General features: G+C 36.2%; 2 protein-coding genes across 2 annotated transcripts in view; both read left to right on the plus strand.

Moving 5' to 3' along the window:
* The window catches only part of LOC122347879 (methylsterol monooxygenase 1), a 3,918-nt gene extending 1,369 nt beyond the window's left edge, over positions 1–2,549 (plus strand). The window contains exons 4-6 of the mRNA XM_043243148.1: positions 87–213; positions 755–909; positions 1,680–2,549. Of these exons, the coding sequence (XP_043099083.1) occupies positions 87–213; positions 755–909; positions 1,680–1,869 (472 nt within the window). The 3' untranslated portion in view covers positions 1,870–2,549. The remainder of the gene's footprint in view (positions 1–86; positions 214–754; positions 910–1,679) is intronic.
* A 610-nt stretch (positions 2,550–3,159) lies between these two features.
* On the plus strand, positions 3,160–24,245 carry LOC122347856 (carboxypeptidase E-like). The gene is given in 12 exon segments (XM_043243113.1): positions 3,160–3,557; positions 3,560–3,637; positions 3,640–3,651; positions 16,783–16,804; positions 16,806–16,977; positions 18,917–19,084; positions 19,179–19,296; positions 19,821–20,003; positions 21,078–21,217; positions 21,363–21,462; positions 22,485–22,603; positions 22,691–24,245. Coding segments are annotated over 12 exon segments (1,356 nt in total). The 5' UTR covers positions 3,160–3,412; the 3' UTR covers positions 22,790–24,245.
* The last annotated feature ends 1,809 nt before the right edge of the window (positions 24,246–26,054 follow it).

Here is a 26,054-nt window from a genome sequence, read left to right on the forward strand (position 1 = left end):
GTTACAGTCAGAGCCCTGAGCTTGTACTGTGGCTTTAAGCAAATCTTGTTTTTATTATTTTTAAACATTTTTTCTCACCATCTCAGGCCCTTTATATTGGCCCAGTGTTTTGGTTGTGCAGTGATTGAAGACACGTGGCATTACTTCCTCCACCGAGCCCTGCATCATCGCAGAATCTACAAATACATTCATAAAGTCCATCATGACTTCACTGTAAGTTACTCGCAGTCTGTATGATAGCCATGACTTGAAGAGACATTTTTGGTGACTTTAAACCATTACATTAGTTTTATATTGCAATATGTAAATGTGTATAACAATATATTGTGTCGGTATATATCACAATACAAAAATGCTACAACATTGATTGTGGATAGTGACAATACGTATTGTATAGAGTTCACTCAAAAATTAACATGCTATTTAAGCTTTTATTTACATATAAACAGTGAACAATGTACATACAAAGAGAACTAAATATACAGACACAGAACACAGAAGCTCGTGCATTTGAGTTTTCATGTTTATTCATTATTATGAATAAATTAGAAATAAAATGTTTGTAGTCCTGGACACAGTGCAAGCATGTATCTATCATAATTCTATTTTAGCTAAGTAATAAATCTTTCTATTCTGGTGTCACCTTGCTGTACTTAACTGACTATAAAATGTCTTAGAAGTAATCATTATTTAGTACTTTATTAAATTTGATCAAATTTTCTTAATGATAGATGATTCGTTTCGTGTATTTTAGGCTCCATTTGGCATGCAGGCAGAATATGCCCACCCCGCTGAGACTCTGATTCTGGGGGCTGGATTCTTTATTGGCATCATGGTCTTCTGCAATCATATGGTTTTGCTCTGGGCTTGGGTCGCCTTCCGGCTTCTTGAAACCATCGACGTTCACAGGTGAGCTCAGTACACACACTGCAGAATTGCCAGTCAGTGTTCCTTCACATGGACTCTTGAGCTTTTTTACTCTGGCTACATTTGAAGTCTAAGCTTCTTAGTGATTAGATCATAATAGTTAACTGATAATAATGAATCCTAATATGGATTTCAACTATACGGTTTGCAATTGTGGTCGCTGAATAAACGCCCATAAGCAACCCTCAATGTGACAATACAAAGTATTGTTCCTTGTTTTAAAAAAATAAATAAAGCGTAACTCAATGAGTAAACAAGTTTGAGTTGAAAATGACAAAAAAACTAATTAAATTAACTGAAAATGACTAATTAATTGGTAGTCATGATTACAATTTTGAGATTTATTGACTAAACCTGGATTAAAATTTATACCTGTTTAGTCCACTAAAACTTGATTTAAAAAAATGCAGAATAAAGAAAATGTTGACCAAATATGCTAAAATCTATTAAAAAATATTTGACATAGGAGTAAGATGAATTATAAAATAGCTGGTTAAAATGAACACTGGTGCTATGGGGTCTATACATATGTTCTCTGTCATGTTTATAACAACCTATTACAACACTAGAGGGCACTATATTGAAAATGTATTTATTTTATAACCTGAGCAACAATTAAACTACATCACCAGAAGTATCTGAGCACAACAAGTTTGACTACAATATTAATTCTCTGAATAATATAACAAAATATTAAATGGACTACTAAATGACTTTATAGTATTAGTTTCATTCTTTGGTCCTCTCTTTAGCGGTTACGACATTCCTCTGAACCCCCTACATCTGATTCCATTCTACGCCGGAGCTCGTTTCCATGACTTCCACCACATGAATTTTGTGGGCAACTATGGATCTACTTTCACCTGGTGGGACAAACTCTTCAACACCGATTCCCAATTTAAGAAGCATTACTCATTTCATAAAGCTGTGAAGAGCGACTGATTGAGGAAGATCACCGTCACCCAGAGCGATCTATCTCTCTTGTTGGACTCTTGTGTGGGCTCCGCTTGGTCTGATGCTTTTTTTTGCATCGCCTCCTGCTGCACACACCGACTGTAAAGTATTTAAAATCAGACTGAATGGATTTAAATGAATGCCAGCTTCTTACAGCAACGTGCCTTTGAAAAGAGAAAAAAAAAACACACCCCGCTGTTATTATTAGACCACTGGTACTCCAAAGGACTGTTTGGACTTCAGCCTGTGTTCTCAATTATTATAAACATTCATCTGTTTCAAGTAATAATGACATTATTGCTCAAAAGCACTTTACTTTCACATAAACAAAGATGGAATGTTATAAATGGTTATTTTTGTAATGCCTTATTTTTCTTTTTCTTTTGCTTTGTTGCCTTACCTGATTTTTTGCTCAGTTTCTGTAAAGATTTTGTAACTTCCACAGGTACCACCTATAGCATATAGATGTGCCTTGGAAAGGATTTGTGGGGAACAATGATTAAAAAAACAAAACAAAACACTTTTAGAGGGAGAAAAAAACTCCCAAACATAGATCTCAAAATGTGTTTTCATTCCGTATTCACATTCACTGATGAAGTCAAATGTTGCATATGAGGTGAGATATACATATTAAATACATGATATTAAAGAATCATGTGATTGCAAAACCCATCTTCTTTTTTACTTAAGAGAAAGTACAGCGTCTGAAAGCTGAATATTACAGAAAATTAGGATAATTAGGTATTACAACCCAGTTCCTCTAATAATTATGTTATACTATATTTTATACTTCTATAGGGTACAAGCATACAATTTCAATATAATTTTTCAAATAATGACAGTAGGCTATTTCTAAATTAGTAATTTATGGAGAGACCTATTAGGTACATTTGACAGATGCTAATTTTATTAATAAGATAAATTAATTGTAAAAATATAAAAATGAATAATGCTTTGTTAGAATATAATGATATAGCATCGTGAGGAACTTTATCTAACAATGAACACATATATATAAATAGTCAATAATAACCAAAATGAACCCATATTTATGTGCAAAAGGAGAAGTTCATACAGACTTGAGGATCAGGAAAGTCTTTCATTTTTAGGTGATTTTTAATGTTCACATATCACGGTCTCATCAACCCACCATTCAGATAAAGTAATGCGTTTACTTAAGAATATTTCAAGAATATTTCTTAAGAATATTTCAAGCTTTAAGTAGTATTCATACGAGTGTATTTACATTTAATTGAATCTGATTATCGGATACTTCGTTCGTCATCACACAAGCCACGCCCCTGCAGGGGTAGCACCGTGCGCGTGCACCAATTGCGCGTCCGTAATCTTCGCGCTGCACGTCCGCGGTTTGACGCGCGTCCCCGCGGCTAAACAGGTAGTCAGGACTCGCGCTCACGCGTCAGTTCTGCGGTTCGTACGGGACACGACACGGAAAACCAGAGAGACAGACGCGCAGGAGAGAAACGAGAGAAAGACCGACAGCGGCGCTAAGAGAGACGAGACGGGAGCGATGACGGCGGCGGTGTTTTGCGGGGCTCTGCTGATGCTGTCCCTGGCCTCAGGCGGGGATGCTGCGGGGGAAGGAGGCATCTCCTTCGAGTACCACCGGTATGAGGAGATGCGGAAAGCGCTGGTGTCCGTCTGGCTCCAGTGCCCTCCATCACCCGCATCTACACGGTGGGCGAGAGTTACGAGGGCCGAGAGCTGCTCGTGCTGGAGATGAGCGACAACCCCGGGTCCACGAGCCTGGTGAGAGATCGGCGTTAACTGTTACAGATGACAATACAGAAACACAGACCGTCGTGCCATTAATCAGTGAAGCTCCGTAAAGCAGCGTAAGCGAGCGTTTTTCTCTGCGTGCCATGTTTATCCACGCTGCAAGAAATTACATTAGGCCATTAATCGATAACAAATCGATAAAGGGGGTTCTCCTATTACAGCCGCCCTTCGAGGGAAATAAACCCGTGTGTTATATTCGTTTTTATATATTTAACGTTTTATCCTTCGCTGACAGCCGCGAGCGATGTGAGAGGTTGATGAAAACCTGAAGACGTCTTACTGAATCGCTGTACTTGATATCAGCAGCTAAATGCAAACCCGTCTCTAATTGGTGCGTTGCGATCGAACAGGGATTGCATCGGGACCGCTCTGCGTGGCCACGGTCGTATTGGTTTAATAACGTTCATCAATCACATCGGCTCGCTGTGACGCGCAGGTGCGCTTTGGCGTGTCCGCGCGCTCACGGAGATGTGATGACAGCGGCTGACGGCGCGCCATTTTGCGAGGGTTGCAGAATGAATATTATTGCACATCAATTAGAGACTCGGTTGCGAGGCTTATCGCACCGCTTCTTAGCAGATACGCTGGCGTACATATTAACTGTAACGTTTATATTGCTTATTACTTGACTGAACACTAGGTTCATCCATGAATGAAGGAGGCTTCGTCTCCTAAATGAGGGCCGGTTATAATATTGCCCTGGACTGCTGTCATTATTCACGACTGATTGATAAAGGATTACGAAGAAATCAGTGTTTTTGATGCAGATCTTTATGGTAGGCCTGTGTCACGGTGATTAAGGTTTGAGTAATATGGCTTAAGCATGAAAGTAATACTGTGATTTAGTTTGTGTTGTGTAAGCTGATGTAGGGTACTATGGGTTTTAAATCCTTGATCTGAAGCTGTATACTAATTAGTTAATAGTGTGCTCTACTTAGATTTTGGATTGCACTTCTTTTGCGGTCTGGAATTAGGCTGATGGATTAAACTAATCATTGAACACCTCGTACTGAAACCTACATAGAGACGCATCCGTTTTTAGGAGTGATCGTTTTTGATCATTTGTACTCTGTGTATAATACATGATTACTGAAACTCAGTGGAGGTATGATATTATGCATTCATCTTATCTTAATCTTAAACGATTTTTTATACATACAGGCCTTTAGATACAATGTCTGTGTTACATCGTCTGTTTTATCCGTTTACTCAGAGATCATTCAACTTATATAAAAAACACCTTTCTTGACCCTATAACACTTTCATTTTAAGGTGTCCTTGTTATATGTTACATGCACTTACTATTATAATAATTCTTAATTATGCATAATTGCAAGCCAGTAACCCTAAACCAAACCCTAATCCTAACCCTAACCATATAGTAAGTACATAGTTAAATGTATAATTACATTGTAGACAAGTCAAGGACCCCTTGAATTACAGTGTGCTGTAACCTGAATATCTTTTGATTAGAATAACAGGTTTCACTTTATATTAGATGGCCTTAACTACTGTGTACTTACATTTAAATTAATGATACAATGCATGAGTACATACATGTTTTTACATTGTACTTATATAAAAATACTTTCATGTAATTACATCTGTAATTCATTTATAATGACCTTGTTGACCCATCCCTTACCCTTAACCCACCTTTTAACCTACCCATACCACCAAACCGGTCTCTATCTTTACCCGTATCCCACCTCAACAGCAGCAGGAGCGTTTTGCAATACATTATGAACACAATAAGTGCATAGTTCTTATAGTAGATAAGGCCACCTAATATAGAGTGCAACCAAATAAAGTCATGAATTAATATTAGTTAATACGTTAGATATCGTAGGTTCTAATCTATAGGTTCATTTTAAATTCTGTATACTAAAATTCTATGTATTATTCACATTTTATATTGTAGAAATTAATTAAAAAACAAGCTAACAAAATAATATTTGAAGAGTTACATTTAATGGAATTAAATAATTTAACTACCAAGTGAATGTAATTGTAATCAATTATAGTTACTGAGAAAAAGTGAAAATGTTAAATGATCACAAAGGGAGATAGATCTGAATTATTTTCACACACACAGATTTAATTAACTTCTTGTATGAGTTGCATAGACTGCTCTAAAATATGAGACACCAATGTTTCAATATACAGAATATGGCAAATGCTTATCCTGTAATTGTTTGACTTTCTGTTTGGGTTTATCTATGCGCTTTATAATTGAAGTTTTTTTTCCAAGGCATTGTTGGATAGAGCCTGTCCTCTAAACGAAAAACAACTCCATAGGTTGTTTGTGCAAGCACCTTATTACGACCTATTTTTAACGTTTTAAACTTATGCACCCTGTAGCGTCAAAATAATGACAGTGTTAGGTTGTGTCTGTCGTCATAAAATGACGTATGTGGATGTCATGTGGACTTTTTACACTGATCTCAAGGTAATTCATACATATTTTGCTTATTATGACCACACCTAACCCACCTCTTACAGAAATGTACATTTATGTAAAACGCGCATTCTCTGGGATCAATCCCATGATCACATGACTACAATCCATCATATATATATCAACTGAGCCATGTGAAACTTGAGTTGTGACACAGATAGAGTACAAAACATTATTATGACAGACTATTCGGGACAGGTTGGTTGGATGCCACTGTTTCACATAACAGCTATCCAAAGATTTAATTTCAAAAACAATATCTTAGCTATTAAACTATATCTTTTCATGACTGTAAACCAGTATTTATTCTCAGAGTGATGAAGTAAAAAGCCATGATTTTGTGGTGGCTATGCTTACAATTAAATTATTGCTTTAAATAATTTGCCATGCTTCAAGTGTTTTAACAAGATTACCACTTGAAAACATTATAATTTAGAAAAGGAACCAAAAAGTTACTTCAAATGTAATCAGTTACCTTAATATCATAAAGTAATCGAAATGGTTACACTACATTTTAAACAGAGTAACTAAGTAATTTGTACATATAATATATAATCTGTTACATATTCAAAGTAGCATCCCAACACTGTTAATATTAAGAAATAATTCAGTAAATATAGTATAATATGTTTAATCTATGATAATGAATTAATAATGATAACAGATTAACAAAAGCTGTAAATGGTAAATTATATATTTATGATATCTAATGAATTAATGTTAACTGTAAAATGTCTGTAAAACGCCAGTTTAGATATTATAGCTCAGCTGTAGTACCTGGACATATATTATGAAATGACACAGAATATCAAATTCTGCTAAAGTCATGCATTTGATTTCTATTCTTGACACATGTAGTTCATCCAGCATGTTGACTAAGCAAAACTCATTCACAGCCTTGTGCTGATGTTGTGTTCTGTGTCTACAAGAGTGCTAAGACGTTCAGCTGTTATCCTAAAGGTAGGGCCCCTGTTCCTTAAATAGCACGGCTGGCTCTCCGTGCGTGTGTTTGCGTAGATATGACTCATGGCATTAAGGCTTTTATTGCTACCAGATGAGTTTCCAGCACCACCCACACCCTGTAGCTATGGGCAACCAGCTGCACCTCAGCAGCAGCGTACAGATGTGAGAGAGAGAGAGAGGATATCAAAGGGAGGCCCGGCGTTGGCCGGGCGCTGCTAGCGTGGAGTGTTACGGCTGGGCAGAAATAGCAGTTGCCCTGGAGACAGATCAGCTTAGCACCATGAGCCATGCGCTTCCCTGTACTCAGTCAGATGAGGAAGAATTAGCGTGCGATGCCGTCTGCCACAGGGGCTGGGACTCAGCACTCAGAAACAGGCCATCTGGTGCTCCGCTGAGTGAGCATGTGACAGCACTTACATCAGATACACACATTCACACATGCGATAAGATCTGGTGTTTTTACTGCCTAGCTCCTTCCAGAGCCTTGACTTAATTGTCTTTGTGCATTGTCTTTATGCATTTCCCCACATGAAAGGTCGAGTACCGTCATTAATATCAGTCACATTAGTGTTTAGAGCATTCATCAAACCCCACTATTTAATCCTGTTGTTTTTGTTATGTTAGTTTTTTTGTGGGGAGGGCTCTGGGGGTTAAGTATGTAATAAATGTACTGTAAGCTAATAAGTTACATTTAATTTAAATAATGCACATATTTGAACAGCTCATTCACCCCCAAATTAAAATGTTGTCATCTTTTACTTATGACTTGAGTGATGACTATCTGGGGGAAGAAAATTATAAATATGACATTAAATAAATAAATTAAATAATAAAAAAAAAATCTGCCTTTTTGCTTGCAATTACGAATTATTTCTCACATTTTTTTAATGAATATCAGCTTGTCATTCTCTCTTTTCAACCTTTTTTCAGAGTCATGAGTTTCTAATCCACACTTATGGCTTTTTTTTTCAGAATTGACAAACTCACAGCTGTTGGTTTAAATTGAGTTATAAATTTCAAACTAAAAGCTTGTACACACCAGGACAAGTATCACGCTCAAATATCGCCTTGTGACTAAACAAAGGGCACTAATGTGAATCTGCACAAAGAAATGTAAAATGGAAAGCGTTAAAAAAAATACCGGGTATTTCTGTTCTTCGTTAAGCGTCGTCCGGTCATCATCAGTAAAAATTGCTTGGGTATGAACAGTGAAAAACACTGATGATATTCGTGTGCAATAAATGATAAAAAGTCAGAATTGTGGGATAACCCTGTTGATGAAAAACAGCATATGCTGCTTAGATATGCTTTGAAGAATGGCTGCTGGTTTAAGCTGGTCATTAGCTGGTCATGTGCTGGTCCTTAGCAACTAGCTCCTGCTCAGGACCAACTTGACCAGCTTAAACCAGCTCAATCCAGCCGCCATGCTTCATAACATACCTAACCAGCATATGCTGGAGACACAGATAAATGTCATGTAAAATGTTACCCTGAAGGGCTATGCATATGTGAATATTATATAAATAAATTTTTCAAATCAAATTTATGCTTTAAATTTAGGTTAACATTAACAGGATTCATAGTCTGTGTGTTTAAACATCTGCTTTTAGTATCAAACGGTGACAGTATTGTAAAAAATTATTTGCATTCGATTCTGACATATAAACGTTTTTTTTCATATTTCATGTTTCCCTCCACTTTTTTATTATCTGCATTTCGTTCTACCACCACAATATGTGCACAGCTGCAAGTGATGCGACTATGATGTCTACTCCAAATGAGTGCATTGTAAAATATGAATACAACACAAAAGAGCTTATTTACAGCGATTTGACCTCCCAAGGTTAATAATCAGCATTTTCTGAACCTCTTTACTGACCAGTTGGTATATAAAAAAGAATATCAGGCTCTATTAATGGAAAGTGTCATATAATTCTGTTTTCCTCCGTATTGTACCTTTATTATGCGGAAAAAATAAGAGCATCTGAAGCAACTGAAGCCCTCTGTCTCTTTGTGGTTTTTAGCACAGGGGGTGTGAAGAAAATGGTATCTTCCAGTGAGCACAAGTTCATTAATAATACATGCTAGAGGGATTCCACATCTGTTTTCATTCTCTCTCTCTCTCTCTCTCTCTCTCTCTCTCTCTCTCTCTCTCTCTTTTTATAGATTGCATCATCTGTCCTATAGGAGATCATTAGTTATTTCGGACAGGAATATAGTTTAGCCTTTGAACAGTGGAGAGCATTCTCTATAGATCAAGCCTTTCCTCTAAATCATTTTTATCTCGACCAAGCAACCATTACTGCATCACTGCAGTCAGATCTGCTGTTGAGATGTGTTTTATGTCATACATGGGCTGACCGTTGGTGAAATATGTATTCAGCGTTTCCACTGAAGAAGTGTGCTGAATCAATTATTTTGAATTAATGGTCTCCTTTGGTCAACATAGCCATGGAAACCAGCATTTCTTTGACGTTAATGGCACTGTTTGTGTATGTCTTTAAGAGGTTCGACTTGCGTCAGAAGCACCCTTTCACTGACTGATTGATTCATGGACAGATGGGTTTAGTAGAAATACAATTATATAAAGAGGAATATAATCAAACCTAACGCTAAATGTTTCGATATATTTACATTTGTAAGGTTTATATAGTCTTATGTGTTATGTAAATTATGCTTTGGGTTTTTGTCATCATGTGGTGAGGCTCAGAAAGATTAAAATAAAATCCCTTTCTCCCTTCCTCACGCTTTTCCTCTCGTGAAGATGAGACAGCAGTTTCTGCTCTCTAAGGCACTGCACTTCTCATCTTTGGGCTCACTGTTCTCTCAGTGTGTGTCTTTCTGGCTAAAACACAGCAAGAGAGATTGAAAAGGGAAAGGGCAGCCTGCTCCAGTAAACATGATGCTGTGCTAGTGTGTGCTTTGTTTTTCAGTTGTATTTTATTTTACCGTTACACCTATTAGTTGCGCTTTAGCATGCGCATTACTAGACTATCAATTATTTATTAGCGTTAAATTCATCACATATTAATACCTTATTCTACATGACCTTATTCTACATCCCTAACATGCCCAATACCTAAACTTAACAACCACCTTACTGACTATTAGTAAGTAGCAATAATTAATAAGGATTTATTGAGGGAAAAGTGTTGCCTATTCTAAAGTGTTACAGAAATCTGCATTTTGTATCGATGAAAATAAAGGGCACATATTTTGCCGGTCCTTTGAATCAACACTTGATACCATAATTAAATAAATAATTATTAGCATAAACCTGCTATTAAACATATCTTTACTGAATTGCTCGATTTGATTAGTTTGTATATTGTTATAAGTTCGAAAGGAATCAAAGCTGATACCGAATTTCAAAAACCCATGCATTCCTCATTATGCCTCCATTCTGCAGCATTCACGTATTGTACAGCACTTGGCTGATAAGATTAGAAACCTGGAACTACTCTGTAACTGCATAAATATTAAATATCATTTAAAAAACACAGGCGGAGCTATGGCATCAATGCTGTGATGCTGCTGTGGCATCAATAAAACATCTTTATTGTATATTATTGTGTTTCTGCGTGCATTAAAAACTAAATGCGCATAATGTAAATAAATACATTTAGTCAGCATGATGCATTAAATTGGTAAAATAGAAATCTTTATTATAAATGTCTGTACTGCTAAAGACATTAACATTTATGATCTCTATTTCAAATAAAGGGTGTTATTTTTTATTCGTCTGCATATCCTGAACATTTTATCACAGCTTGCACAACTGTTTTTAACATTGATAATCACTAAATCAGCCTATTAAAATGATTTCTAAAGCATATACAAAATAGAAAGCTGTTCATTTAATTTTTATAATAATACCTTATTTTTGATTGACTAAATATAGCATAATATGCAAAATCGAAAACTGACTCAGTTTAAGATGAATTGTTATTTACTGTATTTATCAACAGTCCTAATGTGTATATTTATCCCACTGTGAGATCCAATATACAACCTACATTGGCTTGCCGAAGGATTTATGGTTTACAGATTGGTCTGTTATATTTAATCTTTTTTTAAATATTTTATTCGAGGCACATAGTTTCAGGTTTGAAATCCTTTACTAAAACTTTGGTAAATGCAAATATCTGATAGCACATTTAACACCGATCTAAAAGTGACATTTTAGTTATATGTACATTTGAAGGCTACGGATTTGTATTAGAAACAGATGTAAACAAAATGCTGTTGTCCTGAGTGAGGTTAACAGACACCACGTAACAGTTCTCATCTTTCTCTTGACGTATATGCTCTTAGTGAGGAAGGGAAAGAGAGGTAGTAAACAAAGCAAGGAGAAAGGTGACGAGATGAGTGTGTGAAAGATGGTGTTGATGTTGAAGTGATGTCTTTTGTTTGTCTGTTTTGTTGATGGATTAGCAGTCTCCCCTTCCTGCCTGCACCTCCTTCATCTGTACAGCAGATGATTTCCTCATTACTGCTATCAGAACCAGTTTGCTTTATTTGGATAAGACATGCATATAAAACTCTTTCGTAATAACAGTCTGTGTGGATTTTCACACTTTTGTGTTCTTCCTTAGGGCTGTAAAAGCTTTTATTGTCAAAAACAGTTTGACACTGAAAATTCACAGCATCACTTATGGAGTTTACTTTAATAATACCCAACGTATTACTTGTTATTCTATGAAAAGAATGAAGACAATCATCATTTTGAAGTCTCTTTCTCTCTCTTTAACAGATGCTGTTATTTAACAAAAGATAGATTTTGAAAAAAACATAACTTTTCATAACTGTAATGTTTTGAATGTTATTTTAAATTTAAATTTTTAATTTCTATTATTGTATTCTTGTTTGATACGCAAATTCTTATTTATATATATTTCAAAAATTTTCATCATTATTTTATCACAGTGCGACAAAAATATTGCTTGTAACTAAACAAATAAACAAAAAATAATTTTAACAAAAAATAGTTGATGTGTTTGAATGTATCTTATCTTTAGATTGTTGATTAAAAGTGAACTTGTATGACAAATTCAAAGTATTACCTCGTTGAATTGGTCTTAAAAGTATATTTTATGTTCACTGTGGTTAAAAACGATATTTATTAAATGATTGCGTTGTTTATCAGCTGATATAAAATATATTTATAGCAAATGCTGAACGCTCTTCTCCGATGGTGCGCTGGAAGCTGGAATACAAAGTACATGACGTGTTAATTTGTTCAATCTTGGAAATTCTTGACATCGTCTTTTCCACCACTGGAGGACATCCTTGGGCCCGTGTGCTTCTGATCCGTCTAACTTGATTTTTAAATATCCTGCAATTTCGAATCAATTGAGACGTCGCTGTCTATGGTATCATCTGCATCCTCCCATTCTGCAAAGTCCTGAAAAGCAGACTTTTTTGCTGGTGGTGGTAGGTTTTCCTCTCTGTTTTCATCAAAGCCCAACTCGTCAACTAGCACTTTGACAGCAATAATCACAGCTTGTCTTTCTTGATCATCAATCATCTTTAACTGACGCAGTTGGGGAGTGAGGAATGTCGCTATTTTGTAGAGCATGTGAATTCCAGTTGGTGCCAAACTTTTCGGTGACATTAGTTCGTCCAGACGTTACATGCAAGTCGATGCAATTTCACTCGCAGTGGTTTCTGAGTTTTACGGACCACGGCAGAACTAGAGACGCACTCAAGGCTGTATTGTCTGACTCCAAGTCATTGGTTGCGTCTTTGAATGGCTTCAAAAACATCACCAGGGTTTTAAGATTATTTTTGCTGATGCAAGCTACTTTATCAAACTGTTTATTTTCCAACAGGATTGTTGCAATGTCATCATACTGTTGAAACACAGAATCCAGCGCTTTGAAATTTGAATTCCATCTCGCTTTCCACGGACTGCTTTAGAGACTTACTTAGCTTCACCTGCAGGCCAGAATGTTTAAAGTAGGTGACTAGTTTTTTTACGTCTTTCAGAAGGTGGCCAGCTTCGGGTGTTTTGTCCATCACAGTGGATGAGAATGCATGTGAAAGAATGATGTTGAGTATATGAGCGCTACAGTTCAGTCCCGTGAACCCGCGTAGAGCTGCGATCATGTTCGCTCCTCTGTCAGTGACAAAGACAAGTTTGTTTGCCTGTGAACTATCTATTCCAAATACAATTCTGAAATAGTAAAGATCGAATGTTTTCGCCGGTTTTGAAATGCCTGCATCGAATGGTGTGGCAAAAAGCACTGTGCATCTGTGTAGTGTATTGTGGCTGATAGGAAAGAGGTTTTTCGGTAGTTTTCTGTCCAGATGTCAGTTGTCACTGCGCAAACCATATTTTACAATTGTATCGGTCATGTCAGTGACAACAGCTCTTCTTAGTGTTTGTGCCTTTCACTCAGATTTCGTGACAATGTCGTTGGATGTGGCAAAATTTCCTTCACATCAAATTTTCCAATCTTGGCTGCTGTATCAACGAGATGCTGCGCTAGTTTAAAGAAACCCTGTCCAGAAACGGTGTCATAAGGTCTTAGGTCGGCACATACAAAGTCAACGCATTTTTCTGTCGTTTCATCTTTTAGTGCACTTGACACTTTCGACTTACTTGCCATAAAGGACAGGGAAGTTTGGCCTTTCAAAACTGTGCACACATGACGCTTCAGACCTGAAGCTCCAGACTTGTGGCTGCTGTATGTGAGTATTTTGCAGCATTTGTCGCAGCTCTCGCAAAGGAAGGTGCTTTCCATCGCCACACATACTATAGAAAAGCATTTCCAAATATCTGATTTCCCTTTGTTTGGCTTTGTAGTTTTGTATGTTCCTGTCTTTAATAATAAACTAATATCTGTAGCACTAAGCGCTCCACGTGTGTCATGCTCTTCAGACATTTTGCTTCGTGTGGGCCTAGGGTCTTTGTTCTCGCAAGAACCACGTGAGAATTTGCTTTCGACCTTGCGCCTGTAAATCGCTTTTTTTTTTATTATTTTGAGTTGTTCTTGTTGCTTTTGTGCAGCAGATAAATAATATTTTATTTCTTTTAACAATTTAATTTTAAGATATTTCCATTTTGCGGAGTCCCGCAAATAATTTTATTCTCCCGCAACCCGCACACACTTATCAAATTTCGTCCCGCGCACACTTGGTTGCGTCGGGTCCCGCGGGATTGCAGGTCTCTTCTTTAAGTCTCTCACTTTCTCACAGACTTTTTCTCAGACACCTACCCACATTACACATTCAGACGCACACTTCCTATGGGCAGGCCTGGGAATACTTTGCTTTGACATTAACATCTGCAAAAAGAGTTTGGCGGTAATTTCATTTTAAAGTAATTGGAGCTTCAAAGTCTGGTTGTAAATGTGACAGGGACATACAGCCTCATATAAGAGCTTGAACACACACACACACACACTGTGGATATTTTGCACATGCTGCTCTTTAATTGTGAGATGCAGAATATTTAGATGTTCAGGGGAGGCAGTGAAATAGACGGCTAAAAAAGTCCAGAGCCTGCGAGGAACCCTGCTGAATAAAACAGCTCTTCCATCTGTTTCCAATCTGTGTGCATGGCAGATAAACGTGCATTCAGTACCGTATGCCTTTGTGTTCTTGCTTGACTGTTTTGTCGGCTTCTCTAAACAGGTCTGTCCGGTGCAAACACTGTTTTTAAAGCCTATGTGCTGCATAAGGTGCTTAAATATTATATAATGTTTACTGCGCAATGGCAGGTAAACATTGTTTGTGTGTTGTGTACGTAACACTAAAATTGTTTATCAGGCGTTAACTCTCAGAAGTTCATGTTTCTGAGATAAAGAAAGAAAAACGTGTGGTGTCCTTTCCTGGCCTCTGGTGATTTGTGCATGTTACCTGAGGGATGAAGTGTGTTTATGTATGTTAGTGCTCATGTTTGAGCGTTGGATTGTTGGGGAGGGTTTAAATGGGTCAGCCCTTTGTTGTGTGAAAGCAGAGAGCATTCTGGAAGCTCTAAGGACAGTACCTGAGCCTATGTTTGCACTGGGTTTAGTGTTGATATATAATATATGTTTGTGTGTGTGTGTGTGTGCGCTGGCTTTTGTGGTTTATGGGGACAAAAATTTGTGTAATGTGATGGATAATGCGGAGGTATTACTATTTGAAGGTGGTTTATGAGAACACTTCCAATGTCCCCATAATTCAAAAACGCTTGAAAACATACTAAATGGCGTTTTTAAGTTTCCTGTAAGGGGTAGGTTTAGGTGTAGGGTTGGTGTACGGCAATAGCACATGCAGTTTGTACAGTATAAAACCATTAGCCCTATGGAGAGTCCTCATAAAACACAAATGCCAACATGTGTGTGTGTGTGTGTGTGTGTATGCACATATATTTTACCATACATTTCTATTCAAAGTGTGAACTAATAAAAACACATTTTATGCTTAAAGTTTGTAAATGTAATTAATGCTTATATTTTATATGAAACAATATGTAAAACAAATTTTGTAATAATAGATATTATAACTAAAACAGTATGATTATATGAGCACTGCAACAGCTTTGAAGGATTAAATGTGTGTGCTGAAGTTACATGATTTTATTACCACAGATTTGCCATACAGTTTTGTATCTGCAAAAACACTGTTATATATCTCTGGAATATATCTCTGTCCTTATATGTATATGCACATGTAAGAAAAAGTTAAATAAATAGTAGTTAAATAAATGAAGAAATGTTTGTGAATAGGTCCATTGTTAATAAGAATCCATTGTTTCTATACAGATGTATGTCTTTTATATATATCTGAAATGTCATGTATGCTTTCTGATTTTTCTACTCCATCTATTCAGTCAATCTAGTATTATAGATGTTATGCAGATTAATGTCGTCTCTCTCTGTCTTTATGCGAGTGTGTTGATCTTGACATCTGGCTAGGTGTTCACGGAGGAGTAATTCTCAGTAAATCCACAACCTAGACCCGAATCATTCAGCACACTCTAAAAAAACAAGTGGAGATCAAGGTCATTAAAGGAAATAAATAAAGCCATGTCTTCATTATACAAACAAAGGAGGTGCTTTTGTAATGGGAAACAAGAGAATATTATAAATAACCAAGATGAAGTCTAACATCTCATGTAAAATGAATAAAAAATAAAACAGCTCATAAAATATTGAGTTTGTTATTAAAATATTTAGCGTGTAGTAGCAATGACTTATACTTTTAGGCCTTATTGTACCCTATCTGTGGAAAGTGACAAGTATAGTAAAATATTTAATTGTGGTATTTTGCTTATTTTTGATTATCATTAGATATTTTGAATTGGTCTACTTTATTTATTGATCTATGTTCAGCAAGTTATGTACATCAGTGTTATTGCATAACCCATTAAATATAATATATTTTTAAAGACATTAAATGTAATATTATGACCAAGTATCATAATATTGATTTACATCATACAATGTGTATAATAGTTGCTGAATGATTGACAAATTGTCCCAGACTTTAAATATGATCGGTAGGTAAGATAGTGCTTATGCTCTTTTTCGACATTTATACATGTGATTCATTACAAGTACAGTTCACTTTTTAAAGATAATGCCTAAAATAACTATCAAGGCATCATTTAGTTGTTATTTTTGTGGTTCATTTAACACACATGTGCATACAGTATCGTGTCATTAACTGTGCTTGTTTTTGTGTGATAGGTGAGCCAGAGTTTAAGTACATCGAACATGCACGGCAATGAGGCTGTGGGCAGAGAGCTTCTCATCTATCTGGCTCAGTATCTCTGTAATGAGTACCAGGAGGGCAACGACACCATCATCGACCTGATCCACTCCACGCGCATTCACATCATGCCCTCCATGAATCCTGACGGCTTCGAGAAAGCAGCCTCACAGGTAAACACACACACCTCACACAAGAAGAAGAATGCAGGCGTCTCTTTGGGTTTTAAGCGCCCTTTGCTGCAAATGGGCCTAAAATGCTAAATAAAACGCCTAATTAGGGACAGTACAGATTTATTTCCGAAAGCACAAACATAAAGTAACATTTGAAAGTTACAAAAAGTAATTAATTTACACCATACATTTACTTTTTTTTCTACTTCTGTCTTGGAAACTCTTGGACAATTTTAGCATAGGTACATAGGCAGATACACTTCTATGATTATTTACACAGGTGGAGGGTTTCACTGAAAGTCTGTAGTGAATGCTAAAGAGCAAGTTAAATGTAAAGCTGCAAACTCATTTCCTGTGTGTGCAATATAATGTAAGTGTATAACAGAGACAACACTGCTGACAAATTCCTATCAATTTATTGAGTCTACTGGTTTATGACCTACATCTTAGGGATGTCCCCAACTAAGGATCTACAGAGTCGTTGTGGGATTTTTGTATCTTTCCGATAGTCGAATCAAATGTTTGGGGCTAGACATTAGACAGTCGTAACTGAGGTTAACACACAGTGAAAATGTGTAACGGACACCTCGCAAATGCAAAATAATGTTTTATGTTTTGATTAAAACAGTTATCATAAACATCAGTGAAACCAAAGAATTTTCCACATTTTTTAAAATAGTGCCCTCATAATAATGTTGTGTATATGACAGTAGTTCTGAATTTCTGTTTCGAGCTGCGTGCACTGTAGAATGAAGCGTGATAGCAGGTTCTTAATCGATGGGATTTAACTCATCATTTATCTCATGAAGATTACACTTCATTTTTTATACAACATAACGCTAATTTTGCGACTTACTGGCTATCTGTCTGCTTGGCTCTGAATGAACTCCTTTCGTGGATGCGCAGAAACACAGCAACTAAGCATTTTATTATAATAGTGTTCTCATTATAGTGTTATGTACATGACAGTCCCAGTCATAATTATTAATGTTCTGCTTTGTTGATGTGTTGCAGCAGGACAAAAACACAGTAGTTTTACAACAATTTTAAAAAATCATAGATAATAGTGGGGTTTTACTTACATTTTGACCGCTGAACTAAGAAAAAATCCCCACTTTCAATTTTAAGAAAATGTTCACCTTATTTTAGTTTTGTTGGCAGAATGCAGTGGTGCTGATTTCATAACACTTTACTGTGGTTTACCACATGCTTCTGCAGTCTGTACTCACAGAAGTGTGGGCTTTGACATTTCACGACACATTTGACATATTGTATACATGAGGTCCCTGGACTTTTAGTTTCACATTTGTTTAGGGAAACCAAACGATTATTAAACACCTCACTGGGATGTGGTTGACCACACTGCTTTACTGCTTCAGCTGTGATACATGTCTATCCTGACCACGCAGCAATCATGCATTGTCTCTGGGTTTTTCCGTTTGTTTCGAATGTGGATGGAAATTCCTGTCCTGCCACATAAGAGCACAAAGTTTGCATCTTTTAGGAGAACTGCACTAAAAAACAACCTATAAAATAACTTCAGTATGATAGACAGGATGATATAGGTCACAAATGGGATAAAGTCTTGTGATCATAGGTGGTATGGTTTTTTGGTGTGCTTAAAAGGTTAATGTTGTATTCAGACTTCCTCTTGTAGCCAAACTCACTTTACAAGACTCTGGCATTTCCTGTAGTGTCTGAAAAATGATGAGTAAGTGATTTCCTCCTTAGTCGGAAAAATTGTCTCTACTAAGTCTAAACTGAATCTGTTCAGCTTTCATATCACATATGTCCTGCCAAAAAAAAAACAGTTGATAGTGTTGATAGTTTAAGACAGTTGATAGTGACACACACACCCCTTGGTATAAAAAAAATGTTAGTTTTTTTGTTATGATTGTGCTAATTATGCTAATGGTATCATTATGATATTTATGTGCAGTCTGGTGAGATGAAGGACTGGTTTGTGGGCCGCAGCAACGCTCAGGGGATTGATCTGAACCGGAACTTTCCTGATCTTGACCGTATCGTCTACATGAATGAAAGAGAGGGAGGAGCCAACAACCATCTTCTGATAAACATGAAGAAAGCTGTGGATGAAAACACCAAGGTGAGAGACGTTCAAACAGCGATTTGTTAAATATTGCAGCACGGCATTATTTTTTAGACTGATAAAATGATTTTTTGGCCTGTGTGTGTTGCAGCTGGCACCAGAAACTAAGGCTGTCATTCACTGGATCATGGACATTCCTTTTGTCCTATCAGCCAATTTACACGGAGGAGACGTGGTGGCCAATTACCCTTATGATGAGACACGCAGTGGTGAGAAACAATAACATACATAATCATATACATTCTTAAAAAGACATATTAAAACAGTGTGTTAAAAAAGAATATAGTTTTATTTAAATTCTAATAATGTTTCACAATAAAACTTCTTTTGATAACACTTAAATTTATGGTTACACCTATTAGTTGCTTATTAGCTTGCATATTACTTGAATATTAGCCATTTATTAATGCTAATTAAGCACATATTTGTGCCTTATTGTACATGACCTTATTTTTCATCCCTAATTCTACCCAATACCTAAACGTAATAAGCAGCAAATTTAGATTTTATTGGGGGAAAAGTTAAGGTTTTAGAAATTATTTTTGATCAAATAAGTAACTTTTGAACAGTATTTGCATAATTTGACATAATATGACCAATTAATAGTTTGTCTATTGTCTAAGAAAATGTTACTAAAAATGTGGCCAAAATAATTACAAGTAGAGTCAATTACAGTTTCATAGAATTAAAAACAAAGAAAACGCTTCATACAATTTCTCTGTTTGTCCATCAGGTTCTACCCATGAATATAGTGCTAGTCCAGATGATCTGGTATTTAAGTCTCTGGCTAAGGCCTACTCCAGCTATAACCCAGTGATGTCTGACCCAAACCGGCCGCCATGCCGCAAGAATGATGATGACTCCAGCTTCAAGGAGGGCATCACTAATGGAGGGGCCTGGTACAGTGTTCCTGGAGGTATAATGCACAGCTTCCTCAAATCACTAATATATTGTAATAATTGTGTTCTACATTGATTTATTAGAAACGTAATCATTTTTTGTTATTGGTGTTAGTATGTTGCACAGCATAATGTATATCTGTACAAAGGAGTTTATATTGTCAATGCCACTTATTTTTCTTAACTGATTAGCGATCTAGAAATAGTGCAAAATATTGAATATTTCATTGCAAATTTTCTAAATTGTTTATTATACATTCTATGTAATCTAAATTATCCAAATGATTAATACATGTCACAGTTGAGGTGTGGAATGAAGGTTCGAACTTAGTTACAGAACTTATAGAATTTAATTATCCACGGACAAAGGTAAACTGAATGTATATAGAGACATGGAAACAATCAGGGAAAACTAAAACTGGTGAACAGACAGAATTGGGAACTAATTAACTAATAAAGACAAAAAAGGGCAGGAACAACCAAATATAGGCACAGAGGAACTAAACTAAGGCAGATGACATACATATACATACATCTTTTTATAAAGGCTAAAAGCAGAAGGTTTAATACCAGATTCAAAACAAACAACAAATACATAGAAATGTTATGAAGAAGGCATGGGAATTCATTCTCCTGAAGCTGGTAATCACATTTGGAGAATTGTGCACTTCCAAATTTGTGGCAGCAGCCTGGGGAGGGCTTGACAACATCTTTGAGATAAATTGCAGGCTTCACCCAACACTGATTCCTGTCCTCACTGATGTTCTTTCAAATCCCCACAGCCGTGTTCCAACATTTAGTGGAATGCTTTCCTGGAAAAGTGGAAGCAGCATAGGAGGGGATTAATGCAGATGGTTTTGAAATTAAATGCAAAATAAGCTCATGAGTGTACACATACAGTACTTTCACCACGTAGCATGTTAAAAGAAAAAGGCCACTTAAAGGGACGGTTCAAGTTCAGTTGCTAGTCCACATTGACTTCAATCCATCCGTCCAACCATCCATGTGGCCCAAATGAAGGTGAGCTATCCCTTTAACAACAGTAGCACACCTTTGATCTTTTCCTTGCTCTTTCTCTCTCTCTCTGTCAGGTATGCAGGACTTCAACTATCTGAGCAGCAATTGTTTTGAGATCACTCTGGAGCTGAGCTGTGATAAGTTTCCTCCTGAGGACACGCTCAAGCAGTACTGGGACCAGAACCGCAACTCGCTGGTCAACTACATAGAGCAGGTATGCCCGAATCTTTTGCTTTCTAATATTTACTTTTCATTTGGAAATGCTGACAGCGAGGGTGAGTTGTTTTGTTTCCTGTAAAGCTCAGACTCATGAGTCAGGATTAGAAGGGGATAGTTTTGATCCCTCATGTCCTTCACAGGTTCACAGAGGAGTGGCGGGATTTGTTCGTGATCTCCAGGGGAACCCCATCTCAAACGCTTCTATTTCTGTTGAAGGAATTGACCACGATATGACCACAGGTACACAAACAAGCACGTACATAAACACACACACTGATTTAAAAGCTAGACACAACTAGCGTCATCAAACAGAAACAAAACTATAATAATACTTTTTTTTTTTATATTTCTTATAAATATTTTACAATTGTGTTTATTTAGACGCAGAATGCCACACCAACTGGTAGATATCACATACACGCACTACATAGAGATGCCTTATATGACCGGTTTGTGACTAGGAAATTCGTATTTATTAAAAGTCAGATAAAAGACATTGCAGCCAAAAAAACCTAATATCCCATCTGCTGTAATGTCTGCTAATAATAATAATAAAACAATCAATCAATCAAATAAATATTCAATATCTGTATAAAATATAAATAAATAAATAAATATTTCCTTCCTGAAGGGCACTCATAAATATGAAATGTTTTATGTGAAGAAAACTGATAGCTCTCAATTGTGATGCTAAATGGCTATAGCCGATGGTTAAAAATACAGTATATTTATAAACTTTTAATTGTATACCTGTAAAGTGGGATTGTTTGTGATTAAATGCAGAAAAATGTGGGATTAATTAGTTTAATTATATTTTTTGACAGCAGTACAATTGACAATAACGTGGAACACACGACACTATTTATACACTTACACACTTATTTATCTAACACACATACTCAGTCTTAGTCTTTTTAGAGTTGCTTTCCATCTGAGTGTTCATAATTGATGAGTTATGCAACATTAACACTGATACTTTCACTCTTTTTTAATGTATTATTTATTGATATTTTGCGATTCTTATTAAGTCTTTTAAAACTGTTATAATTCAATTTTACATTTAAATAATAATCTTAATTATTATCATCACTATTTCAATAAAATCAATTGCTTTTCTCTGCGAATTAAGCTGGTACAACTACCACCCAGTTAGGTTTCTGATGAAAACTTACTGTGTAGGTCTGCCCTCTTCTGGACACAATTTGCCACTTTTGGAAGTAAAATTTCTAACATAAATCACTCTCTTTATTTTTTTTCATTAGCCAAGGATGGCGATTACTGGCGTTTGTTGGCTCCCGGTAATTACAAAGTGTCAGCATCTGCTCCTGGGTACCTCACCGTGGTCAAGAAAGTAGCCGTTCCCCACAGCCCTTCTACACGGGTAAACACAGAGCCCCGGGGTTCTCTCACTCTTCTCATTATATCTAACATCCCGTTCTGACGCCTCTCGTTTTTTTCTCGCTCTCAGCTGGATTTTGAGCTGGAGTCGCTGGAGGAGAGGAAGGAGGAAGAGAAGGAGGAGCTCATGGATTGGTGGAAGATGATGTCAGAGACGCTCAACTTCTAACTGGCCTGAGGCAGACGCCGTCGCAAGCATTATGGGTGTAATATATTTATTGTTGTCGTATGTGTGTGCTCATCAACTTAAAATAACACAATTCCGTTTTTTTGCTTTGTTTTGATTGTCTTACGTTAGAGGCACTGCATCCGAACATATTTACAACAGCCATATGTGCATGAGCCATTCATACGTGTTAACAAAGACAACCGGCGTTAAACTATTCGCGTATATGGTTGTCCTTATAAATATGGATGAATACGTGTATTGCCGCTAAATGAAACGCTACGTAGGTTTTGGTGAAGTGCCCCTAATGTAAAGTTGATCCTATTGCACTGTTTTTGCGATTTCGATCGACCTAGTCCGTGTTATTTTGGAGCATTGTGCATCATCTGCCTGTGTTTCCTGCAGGCATGCAAAGGTTATTACATATACTGACAGAAAAAGATTCACGGATAACCCAGAACGTTGATATTGTGGAGGCCGATCTATTACTCTTTTGTAATGTTGTGTTTTACATTGATATTGTGAGATTATTTTGTAGCTATGGTCACCAATCACGCCAACCAATCAGAGAGCACTGTGTTGTGATGAATGTACATGTCAGCAATGAATATTACTATTTATTCTGATCGTGACTGATTACGACTGAAGCCAATGTAGACAGCACTCATTTACACCTAATCACAAGTCTCTTTCTGTTCAAACACTGTCCTGTGGTTTTAAATAATGTTATGCTTGGTGTATTGAATGGGAGTGCTTTTGATAAACCTGTTTCATTTACAAATGCTTTAATAATTATTACGCCGAATATCATAGCCAGACAACTGTTCAGATGAAAAGAAAATGGAAGAGGTTATCAACTGAACTCCTAACCGTATGTTATAAGAACTATTTAGGAAATTAAATAATTATAAACATATGATAGATGATAGCTATAAATCTGTTTTATCTATGTTTGTAAAGCAGAGAGTTTCATTTCAGATCATATAACAGCAGATTTTAATGGCACAAACTACACAAAGAAAGCTTATTTAGATCCGATGGTTTTGTAATCTATACCAAAATGCACAATTGTGCCAGATAAAGTACTATCTGCAGTCTTTATTAAACATTCTGTTATATATTGTCTTTTTTTTTTTTTTTGTCTGTTTCAGTATATTTATAATTAGTGTACTTCTGTAATATGAAATGGCACATGTTACTGCTAAATCAATCAACATTATGATAAAATCTATAATCCTACATACTGAATTTATCATTGATCCAAATGTTAACCCTCTGATTTTGGAAATTTCATGCACATCTGAATTAGACACAATATTAATGTCATAAAATGGCATTTCAATTCAGCTTATGTATTTCTCCTTTGAGACTTAAGTGGTATGTCTTGTATATGAATGTAATAATGGTTTAACTGAATGATCCAATTTGCAACCAAAATAAACTTCCCTTTCTGTTGTCAGTCTGTTTATTGTATTTCTTGTTTTTTCTATGAAATAAGGCAACTGCCATCGCATTTGTCCGCCATCATGTTAACTGCAAATGCTAATGTTCGTAATAACATTAAAATTGATGTAAAAATAATGCTAGTTAGTTTATAAACGAATCAGTTTATTATAAATTTCAATTCAATGGTGCTCAGACAACATTTCTTAAGAATGCAATATATTGAAAATAATATATATTTAAACATCTTAAGTCCTAACCTTCATGAGTGTATCAAATATCCAACATTCAATATTATGAAAAGGAAAGGGAGGGAGAGAGAGATAATTAGTTGTGTGTGTGTGTGTGTGTGTGTGTGTGTGTGTGTGTGTGTGTGTGTGTGTGTGTGTGTGTACATGATATGAGGGTAGTTTGAAATGGTAAAATGTTCATAAAGTGACTCTCAGAGCAGTTCTGGAGTTGGCCGTCTGTTTATTTCTTCATTTAGTGAAAGGACAAATAATGAAAACAGTATGGAGCATCATGTGTAGCAGTTTAAATAATTCTATGCATAATTCTTCAAGCAAAGACACACAGAATACACACAGGATTGCATTGTGTGTTCCATTTGTACTTGGAATATGGAGATTCACAGTAAAAAAAAAAAAAAAAAACTGGAACGCCCACTTCCATTTGAATCTTCAGAATCCAATATGGCTGTTCAGCGCTACACGAGAAACAGTATTAATATTGTTTAATAACACGTATGCCTTATGTCACTTATGTCTTCGTCTCAGTAAACTCAGTGGTGCACACAGTATTATCCAACCTTTTTGTGGACAGAACATTATGGCATTTTCTTTGCAAAATTATGTGTTTTACACAATAGATTCGTCGACTCGACTTTACTCCAACAAACACGGTCCACTTGCGTAACCTCATATCAGCTCCAACGTCTGAGGTAAACGGAACGCGGTCTTTTTGTGGTTAAGAAACTAGTCCTTATCGCAATTTAATGAAGTCAGTGTAGTGACCTGCTTTTAATTTATTCATTCACAGTTTGGCAAGTTCCGTGACATTCCGCGTTACATAACTGCTATTTCTATCACTGACTGAATTCGGCGATTCGGTTCGATTTTCGATTTTTCATTCAAAGCCATGCTCAAGGCGAAATACTTTTTTGTTTTTCGCTTAGAAGTTAAAAGGATGGACGCCCGTTGAGAGCGATATAACACGTGCCGCGCATGCGTTTAAAAAAATACAATGCAAAAAAAAAAAAGGCAGCTGTGATAAGACAGAAAAAGCACCTGATAAAAGACTCATGGCATCATGTCGACACATAAAGCGGGTAAAATTGCAGTTAATATTTTAAAAATGTATTAATATTTAAAATGACATTTTTCTAATCTTTTTTTTTTTTTTTTTTTTTTTTTTAAATTTGCTAAGCCTTGATCATGTCCGTCGTTTAACGTTAGGTAACTAATAGGATGTAAAATCATGTATCATGTAGAAATAAGAGAGCATTATCAAAGTTATTTGTTTTGCAGCACTGGAGAAATTGTACATACTTATGTGACAAAAGCACAATAACATTAACGTTGAACAACCAGGAGACAAATATCTGGGCATGTCTATATTTAGTTTATGTATATATAGTTATTTATTTATTTATTTTTTACAAATCACCAACCCCCAACTGCTAATAAACCCCCCCAAAAGTTGGCAGCACCTAGTAACTGACTAGAGTTTGTAATCTACCCGGCTCCTTCCACAGCCTACATCAGGGAGGCCCTTGCAAAGAAAAGGATCTGAGATTAAACAAGTTTGTGAGTATGGTAAAGGTAAA

Source organism: Puntigrus tetrazona, chromosome 1 (genome assembly GCF_018831695.1).
Source record: "Puntigrus tetrazona isolate hp1 chromosome 1, ASM1883169v1, whole genome shotgun sequence".
In the NCBI taxonomy this organism is placed as follows: Eukaryota; Metazoa; Chordata; class Actinopteri; order Cypriniformes; family Cyprinidae; genus Puntigrus; species Puntigrus tetrazona.